General features: G+C 42.4%; 1 protein-coding gene across 1 annotated transcript in view; it reads left to right on the top strand.

Moving 5' to 3' along the window:
• The first annotated feature begins 2,261 nt into the window (after positions 1–2,261).
• The window catches only part of atad3 (ATPase family AAA domain containing 3), a 17,504-nt gene continuing 7,265 nt past the window's right edge, over positions 2,262–12,500 (top strand). Inside the window, exons 1-12 of the mRNA XM_082138720.1 lie at positions 2,262–2,538; positions 2,728–2,804; positions 5,316–5,417; positions 5,597–5,656; positions 5,938–6,007; positions 6,097–6,262; positions 10,427–10,496; positions 10,620–10,775; positions 10,899–10,955; positions 11,036–11,161; positions 11,528–11,652; positions 12,124–12,175. Coding sequence (XP_081994846.1) covers positions 2,268–2,538; positions 2,728–2,804; positions 5,316–5,417; positions 5,597–5,656; positions 5,938–6,007; positions 6,097–6,262; positions 10,427–10,496; positions 10,620–10,775; positions 10,899–10,955; positions 11,036–11,161; positions 11,528–11,652; positions 12,124–12,175 — 1,332 coding nt within the window. The 5' untranslated portion in view covers positions 2,262–2,267. The remainder of the gene's footprint in view (positions 2,539–2,727; positions 2,805–5,315; positions 5,418–5,596; positions 5,657–5,937; positions 6,008–6,096; positions 6,263–10,426; positions 10,497–10,619; positions 10,776–10,898; positions 10,956–11,035; positions 11,162–11,527; positions 11,653–12,123; positions 12,176–12,500) is intronic.

Genomic DNA, 12,500 nt, shown 5'->3' with positions numbered 1-12,500 from the left:
GACTAATACATAAAGAGTGTCATTTCATCCTGATTCTTCTTTCTTTATTAAATGCCATGAGAACAAGAGGTATTACATATTCACATCATCACATTAACATTAGCTGCCAGGAAATGAAAAAAATAGAAAAAAGACATCTCCAGTGCTCTCAAAGCTTTACATGTTTTCAGCGCTTTTTGGTTTTTTGTTTGTTCCACAAGATTTACATATAATTTAAATTCATTCTTAAAATGTGAAAAAATTTGGTTTGCATTGAGCCACTTATCAGAATCAGAAAGAGCTTTATTGCTGAGTGTGCTTGCACCCACAAGGAATTTTTCTTGGTACTGAAGCTTCCAGTGCACATATACAAATACAACAAGAAACATAGTAATACAAATTCTAAGAATAAAATATATTAAAAAAAATAAAAATAGTATAAAAAGTAAAAAAAGGGGTCACAGTTGGGTTTAGTCTGAATAAACATTTACAGATTATGAACATATTTACAGTATTTTGAGTAGTATGAATAATATAAATATAAATATCACCTGAGTTAAGAGAATATTGCACTAGACAGTGGGAGTATTGCACTTACAGGCATATGCCTTGGGGGGCATGTTAAGTGTTCAGAAGGGAAATGGCCTGTGGAAAGAAACTGTTCCTGTGCCTGGATGTTCTTGTGGCCAGTGATCTGTGTCGCCGTCCTGACGGTAACAGTTCAAACAGGGGGTGTCCAGGGTGAGTGGAGTCTGTGATGATTTTACCTGCTCTCTTCCTCACTCTGGAAGAGTACAGGTCCTGGAGGGTTGGCAGGGGGGCACCAATAATCCTCTCTGCTGTCCGGACTGTCCGTTGTAGTCTCCTGATGTCCGATTTGGTAGCTGAACCAAACCAGACAGTGATGGAAGTGCTTAAAACAGACTCAATGACGGCTGAGTAGAACTGGATCAGCAGCTCCTGTGGCAGATTGAACTTCTTCAGCTGGCGAAGGAAGTACAGTCTCTGCTGGGCCTTTTTCACAATGGAGTCAATGTGATTTGCCCACTTCAGGTCCTGGGAGATGGTAGAGCCCAGGAACCTGAATGACTCCACTGCTTCCACAGTGCTGTTCATGATGGTGAGAGGGGGAGTGCTGGGGATTTTCTCCTGAAATCCACAATCATCTCCACTGTTTTGAGCGTGTTCAGCTCAAGGTTGTTAGATTTAGAATGGACTTATTTATGGACTTATTTTTATGTAAATGGTATTTTCCTAACAAAATAACTGTAATAGTTTGTTCTTTACATTCCAAACGGTCATTCTGAGTATAAAACAGCACATCAAATACACACATTTCTATCATACGCTTCAGTTTTCTGCTCATAAATGTTTCTAAATCTTTTCACAATAATCTTGAGTAAATACAGTGAAATACCGGACGCAAAATACTTTCTTTTTCTAGTGCACAGAATTCACAGGTATGCGAAATATTAAAGCTTAAATCTTTCCAAAACATGTTTAGCAGGATCAATTCTGTGAAGTATTTTGTAAGACACTTCCTTAATTTTGTTATTAACACAAAACTTATTTGGCAATTTCCATAGATCATTTTTTTATGCTTTATTTGAACATCCAGTTTACAGTGTGAAACAACTAAACTACAACACAACAATAATTATATTAAGAATAACAAGAATATAAATAAAAGAGAACACTTTCAGCAACACCACAGAACAGAACACAGAACTAGATGGTGGAATGAACAAGAATGGGTAAAATAAGAAAGAAACAGGGCATTACTTAAATTAAAAGAAATGTAAACATTAATTAAGCTAAAAAGTTTGTAGGTCGTGCAGATTATACATGTTCTTGTGCTTTAGTGTAAGAGAGGATGAAACTGAAATCAAGTAATGTTTTATCTCATGTAAGAATACCAAAAAAAGATGTTTACAATTTGAAAACTTACATGTATGAATATAAAATCTACATAGGAAAATAATTCGATTTATTATAAAGCAGGCATTTAATCCGCTTCAAAGAAAATCCAATAATAACAGTTTTGGGATTCATTGAGAAATGAAAGATATTGCAACCAACTAACATCTTTCCAGAGTTGCAGACTATTAGATAATTTTTTTCTCCCTGTTATTAAACGCATGTGATGACGCAAGAATCGCGCAGAGGCTTTCAGGCCTCTTTCGGCCGCCGTACACCGTGAGGGGGGCGTGGCTTCCTCTCTGACCTTCTGGAAGGACGCGTGCGTCGGCCAATCAGCGTGGAGCGGCTGCGCGTGAGGAGCACAGCGCATGCGCAGAGCGCGGCGTGACACTCGCGTGCAGTGGAAGTGTGTCCGTGCCCGGTGGTTCGGTGTCTGTCAGTGGAACATGTCGTGGCTGTTCGGGCTCAATAAAGGTCAGAGTGTCGGCCCGCCGGAGGGCCCGGTTCCGCCCGCTCCCCCCCCTCCCCCCGGGGGCTCCGGTTCCGGTTCGGCGGATAAACCCAAGGACAAATGGAGCAACTTCGACCCGACGGGGCTGGAGCGCGCGGCGCAGGCGGCCAAAGACCTGGACCGGTCCCGTGAGTGCCAGAACCGAGCGCGTTTATGACGCGACGCGCTTCATTCATTCATTCATTCGTTATAATAACTGCAGTGTTGCGATGTCATGAGCATATGAAGGACATTAGGTCAAAGGTCACGCTAGATGAATGCCCTAATGTGTGTACTACAGTGATGTTGTTGATGAGGTTTGACCCCTGTGACCTCAGGTCATGCCAAAGAAGCGCTGGATCTCGCGCGCATGCAGGAGCAAACCGTCCAGATGGAGCACCAGAGCAAAGTGAAGGTATGAGATGTTCTCTCAGCGATCACGATGCAGTTTAATAAGCACTCTAACTCTAGATGTTTACATGACAGCGATGCATTAGAAATGAAAACGCTTTTCTTTTGCGCTTTTCACATACAGGTGACAACAAAAATAGTGAAGTTCGCACCGCAACTATGATTAAATAGTTAAATAAAAAATGTAAAATGACACTTAAAAACATTAACAGCCAATTATTAGAGCTGCACGATTAATCGCAATAAAACCGCGCGTGATTTGGCAAAGGCTGCGATTATCTTCAGCGCAGCTTGTTAGTGGAGTGCGGCTGATCGGTAGTAAATACTGCATCTGAACACCAGAGGGCGCTCTCTCTCACACACACGATACATGCAGAAGTACAATAACGCACATCATTCCAGGACATCCCTATCGCTGTATCTGAATAACCAGAAGATTGAAACGCTTTGATTAAACATGACTTATAAACACACGACTGCCTTATTCTGTGTCAGAAGCTCATCATCTCACAGAAGTATGGAAGGCATTTTCTGCCAAATTTAAATAAATAAATTAAATGATTAAAATTAAAACCAGATCAACGATTTCATTACAGAAAACTGTATGACGTGTATGACAATACAAGTCAATGGAGTTGGACAAAAACTACGATAAAACCTGTTGGAAAGCATCTTTTGCAGCGATTTTTGTGTGAGCATATCAGTGAACACCCCTGACCACTCGGTGAGTTTCACGTCTTTGTAAACGAAAGTTTAATGCGTTTTAGGAAGGATTATTCCAGTGCACCTATGCAACCATTGTGGAGGTGGGGGGGGGGGGGGTGCTACCACAGAAACCGAAAATTCTCGGGCCAGCAGCATTTGTCCAAATTTCAATCTTAACCATTGTATTTCATCAGAAACGATCTGAAAACAGGGCTTTAAGTGTAAAATACCGAACTTGTCCTTTAAGACAGTCTTTGTCTCCATCTAATGGAGAAATAATGTAACTTCTTCTGTTGCTTTATGGTCAGGGACTATTTTTTTTTTCTCCAGCGTAAGGAATTGGCTTTTAGTGATTAATTTTACTTCATGATAGTTGCATAGATACATATGTTTCGGGATTAATATTTGTATTGCGTGGTAACTGTTTTATAAAATCAATAAGGTACTCTAGGCTAGTGCTGTATCTGAATAAGTCACGGCTGAAGGGCGTTGTTAGGCACGACGCGGATATGAAACATTGGCCGAGGTTCTCGGTTAAAGCTAGCGGGTATTAATGTCTGGCTATAATTGTTGTAGAAATTGTGTTACTAAGACCTTTGTACACCCAAATAGTTGAATTTCTAAAACAGCCTAATACATGAATGAACCTCATCGTCGATTATGGTCTAGTCTGAGTCTAACATCATAACTAACATGGTCAGGCTGGTTGTGTCCATGTTCTAATGTTGCGGCAGCTTCCCGCAAAAGCTCACTAACAGATTTCGCCATATCTCGTCGTCTCGATGACAATATAATCACATTTAAATAATTTCGTTTCACACATTCGACTCATGCACACGGGACGTCGACGACTTCGCTTTACAGAAGGCGTGTCTCAGCACCGGTACTAGAATAAGCCACACCCACTCATTAACATAGAATTTGCATGCAGGTTGTCTTTGAAAATGAAAACAAAAATGAAAACTGTGAAATAAAAGAGGAATTAAAATTAAAATTAAAACGAAAATTGACATTTGTATTTGAATTGTGTCACTATTATTGCGTGAGCGTTACTAAAGAGCATTGGAAAAACTGTATTTGTAGTTTCTTTTTCACGTTTGGCTTTTCATTTTAATATTGGCAGTCTTGCCTCGAGACTGTAGTGGAAATGAAATGTGAAATCACCAATTGCATTATATTTTTTAAATTTGACAGGGATAATGCTGTGAAAATGAAATCATTTAATTTTATTCTCAATTTTGTCACATATTTTGCATACAGTTCTCTGTAATGAAATTGTTAATCTGGTTTTAATTTTAATAATTTTATTTATTTAAATTTGGCAGAAAATGCCTTCCATACAGAAGGAGGAGCTCAGCTGTCCTTATGAAGAGAGTTTGGAGTAAATGCATGTTATTAAAAAGAGTTTCATAAATGCTTCTCATGTCTGGAAAGATGTTTGATGCGTGTTGCTTTTTCAAATGCATGTTATAAGTGACTCAAACTCACAGTGCTTTCAGATGGAGCAGCGTTTACTGAGCCGGACGTCACTGACAAGCTGCGCATAACAAATAATTGCAGCCTTTGCGATTTCAAAATCGCGATAAGCCAAAGTGATTTAAGTGCGATTACATGTAAATTGCGATTAATCGTGCAGCACTAATTACAACCCATCCAGCTTTACTAGGTGCATTCATGGCAATTAATATAGTTATCGTCCGCTGGTGTGAACGCTAATATAGTTATCGTTATAGTCATAGTTCTGGGAGTAATGGTGTCTGATGGTTGATCTACACACTGTATGGTTCATGTTGATGTTGTCGTGGTGCAGGAGTACGAGGCGGCGCTGGAGCAACTGAAGGGCGAGCAGATCCGCGTTCAGGGAGAAGAACGCAGGAAGACTCTGAACGAGGAGACCAAACAACACCAGGCGGTGAGACCTCACACTGATGATGATGATGATGGTGATGATGATGATGATGATGGTGATGATGATGATGATGGTGGTGATGATGATGGTGGTGATGATGATGGTGGTGATGATGATGGTGATGATGATGATGGTGATGGTGATGATGATGATGGTGATGATGATGATGTGTTCTTCCACAGAGAGCTCAGTATCAGGATAAACTGGCGCGGCAGCGGTACGACGACCAGCTCCGACAGCAGGTGTGTGTGTGTGTGTGTGTGTGTGTGTGTGTGTTTGTCTACAGATTCACTCACACTCTTGATCCACACAATTATTACATTGTTTAAATTAATACCTATTTCACTAACTTTGATTTAGTAAATGAACATTTCTGAAGTGCATAACTCAGACCTCTGTAAGCTGTAACGTGGACTCAGGCACTCTCTGTAAAGCTGCTCTGAAACGATGTGTGTTGTGAGAAGCGCTATACAAATAAACGTGAACTGAATTGAGTGTGACTCTACCTTCTGTTCTCCTACAGCAAATCCTGAACGATGAGAACCTGCGCAAACAGGAAGAGTCGGTGCAGAAGCAGGAAGCCATGAGGAGAGGTGAATCTCACACCAACCATTTGTGTAATTCTGAAGAAATCAATGTTTGTCTTCGTAACCGAGACGTGTTCTGGTGTGTGTTCCTGTAGCCACCATCGAGCACGAGATGGATCTGCGGCACAAGAACGAGATGTTGCGTGTGGAGGCGGAGTCTAAAGCTCGCGCGCGCGTGGAGAGGGAGAACGCTGACATCATCCGCGAGCAGATACGCCTGAAGGCGGCCGAGCACAGACAGACCGTACTCGAGTCCATACGGTACACTCTTACAAACAACCCAAAGGCTGGGTCAATATAGGACAGGTCACATGTTGCATAGTTGATCCATTATATACTAAAGTACTGGCTCTTTTTTAAATATTTTAACCCATACATGAATGAATGTCTACGGATTAACTTAAATCCTCTAAACCTTTTTAAAATGCTCGATATAACCACCGGCTTGCATGATAATTCCTTTATTTTCAATCATATTTTACAGTATAGTATATTTTATATAATTTTGAATGCATATTGACTACATTTAAGCTCGCTTAACAAATATTAGATGTAAAAATTAAAACATTTAAAAGTAATTCCAGTGTAATGGCCCAGTCTGTGTTGTCTTGTTTCCACTGTAACGCACTGGATCTCGTGAGCTCGTGTTCAGCAGAGGAACTTATAACTCCAGACAGCCAGTGTTTCACTCGTAGAAGAAATAAGCTGTGACTCCATAACCTGTCCATACAGTGGACAGTTCTGACAACATATTTTAACATATGTATTTATATTCTATATCTTTTTTAATGAAATCATAAAATTTTATGCAAGGCATCAGGCGTTTCCTTCGTTACGTCTGACCCAGAATCTGTGTATCGCAAAACTACCCAAACACTGGGTTGTTACGTCTGACCCAGGATCTGAGTAACACAAAAACTGCCCAAACACTGGGTTGTTATGTCTGACCCTGGATCTGGGTTACACAAGAACTACCCAAACACTGGGTTGTTACCATAGACTGTAAATAAATATGGACGTAGTGTCCGTGACGTCACCCGTAGGTTTCTGAAGAGCATTTTTGAAGCCTAAAGTGGGCGGAGTCGGCCGTCGCCATCTTGGCCTTGCGTCACCTTGTGTCACTCCTGGATAACAGAAAATGGGCAAAGAGGCGGGGCGTGAGTAGCCTGGCTACCAGAGTTAGCTCAGGGAAGTAATGCTATATGCTACTGACAGTACCAAGTCTGCGACTGCACAGGGCCTCGCGCTAAAGTGACAGTTGATGATGTAAAGCCAATTAAAAGTTCCTGTTTTTGCCCTTCGAAATATTATAATAGTTAAAAGACATGGCTACAAGTGAGACTGTGTATCGTGATTCTGTACTATTCTACTAGTTGAAAATGTATTATGCAGTAACTTAATATGAGAGAGTGTGTGTGACAGTGATTTATGTGCATACATGTCAGTACACTTTTTTATAGTCTATGGTCCGTCAGCGCGGCATCGCTCGTCAAGTTCGTAGAGAGCTTATTCAGTCCATTTTAAATTCTGATTTGGCCGCCTCTCAAATGGGTTAAACCATAGATATATTACCTATGAAGTTCAAGTACGTTAAATGCGCTAGAAATCCGCGCTCATTCAAGGATGTGCATTTATTACATGGACGGAGAAAGCGCCGACACCTGCAGGATTTCATCTGACGGAACATAAGCATATTATAATCTATCTGTTCCGTGAGAGCAGAACGAACAAGCCTTTATATCTATAGATGTTTTTAAATCTGAAAACTCAAAAAATCAACGAAATTGTCAGACATCCATTAGTGCAAGTTCACAGAGGAAAACAACTGAAATCAACGCTGGTTGTTCTCTCGAACGACACTTCACGACAACGACGGAATCCTAAACCGTGGGCGAAGTAATGGGTGTATTAAATTGTATGAAATAATCCCTAGAAAAGCACAAACACTGCAGAGATGGCAAGTTCAGCAGCTAAAATTTGCTGAGGTGAAGTGACGCAGGCACGCAGCTAACAGCAGACAAACGGCTAGCATTGACATCAGTGGGAATCCACCTGTCACTCAAAAGTGGACACACCCTTAATTATGCAGAACTTTAAATATTAATCAACTAAACGGATGAGTTATAAAAAAATGCACCCCCCTCACAGTTGTCATGAAGGGCAAAATTAGCTGTATAGACCAAAGCCACATAGAGATCCAGGCTGTAAACATGTTTTTTTCTGCTGTAAAGTTGGTAATTTTAACATGGGGGAGATACAGATCTGACTCACTTCTGCAGCCAGCCTCAAGCGGCCAGTCAATGAATTGCAGTTTAACTCACTTCCGTGTTGGTTTCAAGAGAGAGACGGGGAGGTTGCCGCTTGGTTGTTACGTCTGACCCAGGATCTGAGTAACACAAAAACTACCCAAACACTGGGTTGTCACGTCTGACCCAGAATCTGGGTTACACAAGAACTACCCAAACACTGGGTTGTTACGTCTGACCCAGGATCTGAGTAACACAAAAACTGCCCAAACACTGGGTTGTTACGTCTGACCCAGGATCTGAGTAACACAAAAACTACCCAAACACTGGGTTGTTACGTCTGACCCAGAATCTGGGTTACACAAGAACTACCCAAACACTGGGTTGTTACGTCTGACCCAGAATCTGGGTTACACAAGAACTACCCAAACACTGGGTTGTTACGTCTGACCCAGGATCTGAGTAACACAAAAACTGCCCAAACACTGGGTTGTTACGTCTGACCCAGGATCTGAGTAACACAAAAACTACCCAAACACTGGGTTGTTACGTCTGACCCAGGATCTGTGTAACAAAAACTGCCCAAACACTGGGTTGTTATGTCTGACCCAGGATCTGAGTAACACAAAAACTACCCAAACACTGGGTTGTTACGTCTGACCCAGGATCTGAGTAACACAAAATCTGCCCAAACACTGGGTTGTTATGTCTGACCCTGGATCTGAGTAACACAAAAACTGCCCAAACACTGGGTTGTTACGTCTGACCCAGGATCTGAGTAACACAAAAACTGCCCAAACACTGGGTTGTTATGTCTGACCCTGGATCTGAGTAACACAAAAACTGCCCAAACACTGGGTTGTTACGTCTGACCCAGGATCTGAGTAACACAAAAGCTACCCAAACACTGGGTTGTTACGTCTGACCCAGGATCTGAGTAACACAAAAACTGCCCAAACACTGGGTTGTTACGTCTGACCCAGGATCTGAGTAACACAAAAACTGCCCAAACACTGGGTTGTTACGTCTGACCCAGGATCTGTGTAACACAAAAACTGCCCAAACACTGGGTTGTTACGTCTGACCCAGGATCTGAGTAACACAAAAACTGCCCAAACACTGGGTTGTTACGTCTGACCCAGGATCTGAGTAACACAAAAACTGCCCAAACACTGGGTTGTTACGTCTGACCCAGGATCTGAGTAACACAAAAACTGCCCAAACACTGGGTTGTTACGTCTGACCCAGGATCTGTGTAACACAAAATCTGCCCAAACACTGGGTTGTTACGTCTGACCCAGGATCTGAGTAACACAAAAACTGCCCAAACACTGGGTTGTTACGTCTGACCCAGGATCTGAGTAACACAAAAACTGCCCAGACACTGGGTTGTTACGTCTGACCCAGGATCTGTGTAACAAAAACTGCCCAAACACTGGGTTGTTACGTCTGACCCAGGATCTGAGTAACACAAAAACTGCCCAAACACTGGGTTGTTACGTCTGACCCAGGATCTGTGTAACACAAAAACTGCCCAAACACTGGGTTGTTACGTCTGACCCAGAATCTGGGTTACACAAGAACTACCCAAACACTGGGTTGTTACGTCTGACCCAGGATCTGAGTAACACAAAAACTACCCAAACACTGGGTTGTTACGTCTGACCCAGGATCTGAGTAACACAAAAACTGCCCAAACACTGGGTTGTTACGTCTGACCCAGGATCTGTGTAACACAAGAACTACCCAAACACTGGGTTGTTACGTCTGACCCAGGATCTGAGTAACACAAAAACTACCCAAACACTGGGTTGTTACGTCTGACCCAGGATCTGGGTGACACAAAAACTACACAAACACTGGGTTGTTACGCCTGACCCAGGATCTGGGTTACACAAGAACTACCCAAACACTGGGTTGTTACGTCTGACCCAGGATCTGGGTTACACAAGAACTGCCCAAAAACTGGGTTGTTAAGCCTGACCCAGGATCTGGGTTACACAAGAACTGGGTTTGGGTTGAAAAAATTTGGGTTGAAAAAATAAACCACGATTTTTTTTTAGAGTGTAACGACTCATTATTACATTATTTACTTTAGAATAATAGCTTTATATGTGTATATGATCAGATGCTAATGGTCACATGACTTCATCATGGTTGTTGTGTTTGTGTGCTTCAGGACGGCGGGCGCTGTATTCGGGGAAGGTTTCCGCACGTTCGTATCCGACTGGGATAAAGTCACGGCTACGGTAAGCGCTAGCACATCTCTGGCGTCTCTAAGCGCTAGCACATCTCTGGTGTCTGTAAGCGCTAGCACATCTCTGGCGTCTCAGACGGTGTTGCTTGTGTCTCACGCTCCTCTGCTCCTGTAGGTGGCAGGACTGACGCTGCTAGCGGTGGGTGTTTACTCCGCGCGTAACGCGACGGCTGTGGCGGGACGCTACATTGAGGCTAGGCTAGGAAAACCTTCGCTAGTTCGGGAAACCTCTCGGATCACGGTGGCGGAAGCCCTCAAACACCCCATCAAGGTATGACTGACGTGTGTGGGATGAGCACTTCCTGCGCAGCCAGGAAGTGAGGTGTGACACACTGAAAACACCCACTCAACACTCACACACACACCCTAAACACCCATGGCCTGTGTGTTTCAGATGGCGAAGCGTTTGAAGAGTAAAGCGCAGGACGCTCTGGAGGGAGTTGTGCTTAGCGTGAGTGTTTGCGCATCGTTCACTTCCTGTTAGTGAGCATGTGCGTGGTGAGAAACACATGTTACTTCCTGTCTCTGCAGCCGTCTCTGGAGGAGCGAGTGCGTGACATAGCCATCGCCACCAGGAACACGCGGCAGAACCGCGGCCTGTACCGCAACATCCTCATGTACGGCCCGCCGGGGACTGGGAAGACGCTCTTTGCTAAGGTAACACACACGTGTTTGTGCCGTCGTCAAGTCAGCGCCCCGTCTAAGAAATTGCACTAGTAACCACTTAGCAACATCCTAGCAACCATCCACAACACCCTAGCAACTGCATAGCAACCAGCCACAACACTCTTGTAACCACTTAGCAACATCTTAGCAATCACTTAGAACACCCTAGCAACTGCATAGCAACCATCCACAACATCTTAGCAACTGCATAGCAACCAGCCATAACACCCTAGAAATTGTCCTAGTCACCACATAGCAACATCCTAGCAATCACTTAGAACACCATAGCAACCACATAGCAACCACCCACAACACCATAGCAATTGCCCTAGTAACCTCTTGACTGGCTGTGAGCAGAAGCTGGCGATGCATTCTGGGATGGACTACGCCATCATGACGGGGGGGGACGTTGCCCCGATGGGCCGTGACGGGGTGACGGCGATGCACAAGGTGTTCGACTGGGCCGGAACCAGCCGCCGTGGGTCAGCGAACACAACTCACAGCTCAACACACACATATTATATATGCGAAATTGTAAATAAGCAAAAAGTAAAATAATAATTTTTGGCATAATTACAATTATTCTTTTACAAGTGTACTATATTGATATTTAGTTTTTAGTTCACGTACTGTATATCAGCATATATTACATGACAAATATTTGTATAATATGATACATTGACCATTTTTTTTTGTCATTTAATATTTTATATAAATTCAATAACTAACAATTTGCTATTTAAAATGTAATAATTACATTATTTTATTCTTTGTATTAAATGTAAATTAACAATTACAAATTATTGTATGACATTTATAGAAATAAACATTTATGTTATAGAAATATGTTTTAATTGCAGTAATGATATTAGTGTTGGATTGGCTGAGGTGATTGAGGAGCCAGGAAAGCACTATATAGTGTAAATGATTATAATAATAGTTCTGTGTTTCAGGCTGCTGTTGTTCGTGGACGAAGCCGATGCATTCCTGCGCAAGAGATCCACTGTGAGTCTCACTCTCATCACTGTGTGTTTACATGTGTGTCACCTGACGCTGAGTGATTAACCTGCAGTTCATCCACTGGCCACTAGAGGCTGCAGAAGAGACTCATTACCCATAAACCCCCATGTTAATTAGGGTTGTGCCGATAGACGATGGTATCGTGTATCGACGATAGTCAGAGATATCGCTGCTGGCAGATGCCTTTGACGATATCAATACGATAATTGGCTCGTTTTCTCATTAATGTATTAAACCATTATTATTATTATGAAGCTAGTATTGTTATTAAATTAATCAGGAACTACAATTAATTTGCCTTGCCTAAATT

The sequence above is a fragment of the Leuciscus leuciscus genome, assembly GCF_965113295.1.
Source record: "Leuciscus leuciscus genome assembly, chromosome: 15".
In the NCBI taxonomy this organism is placed as follows: domain Eukaryota; kingdom Metazoa; phylum Chordata; class Actinopteri; order Cypriniformes; family Leuciscidae; genus Leuciscus; species Leuciscus leuciscus.
Note: the sequence above shows the minus strand (reverse complement) of the source record. Positions and strands in the feature narration are given on the sequence as shown.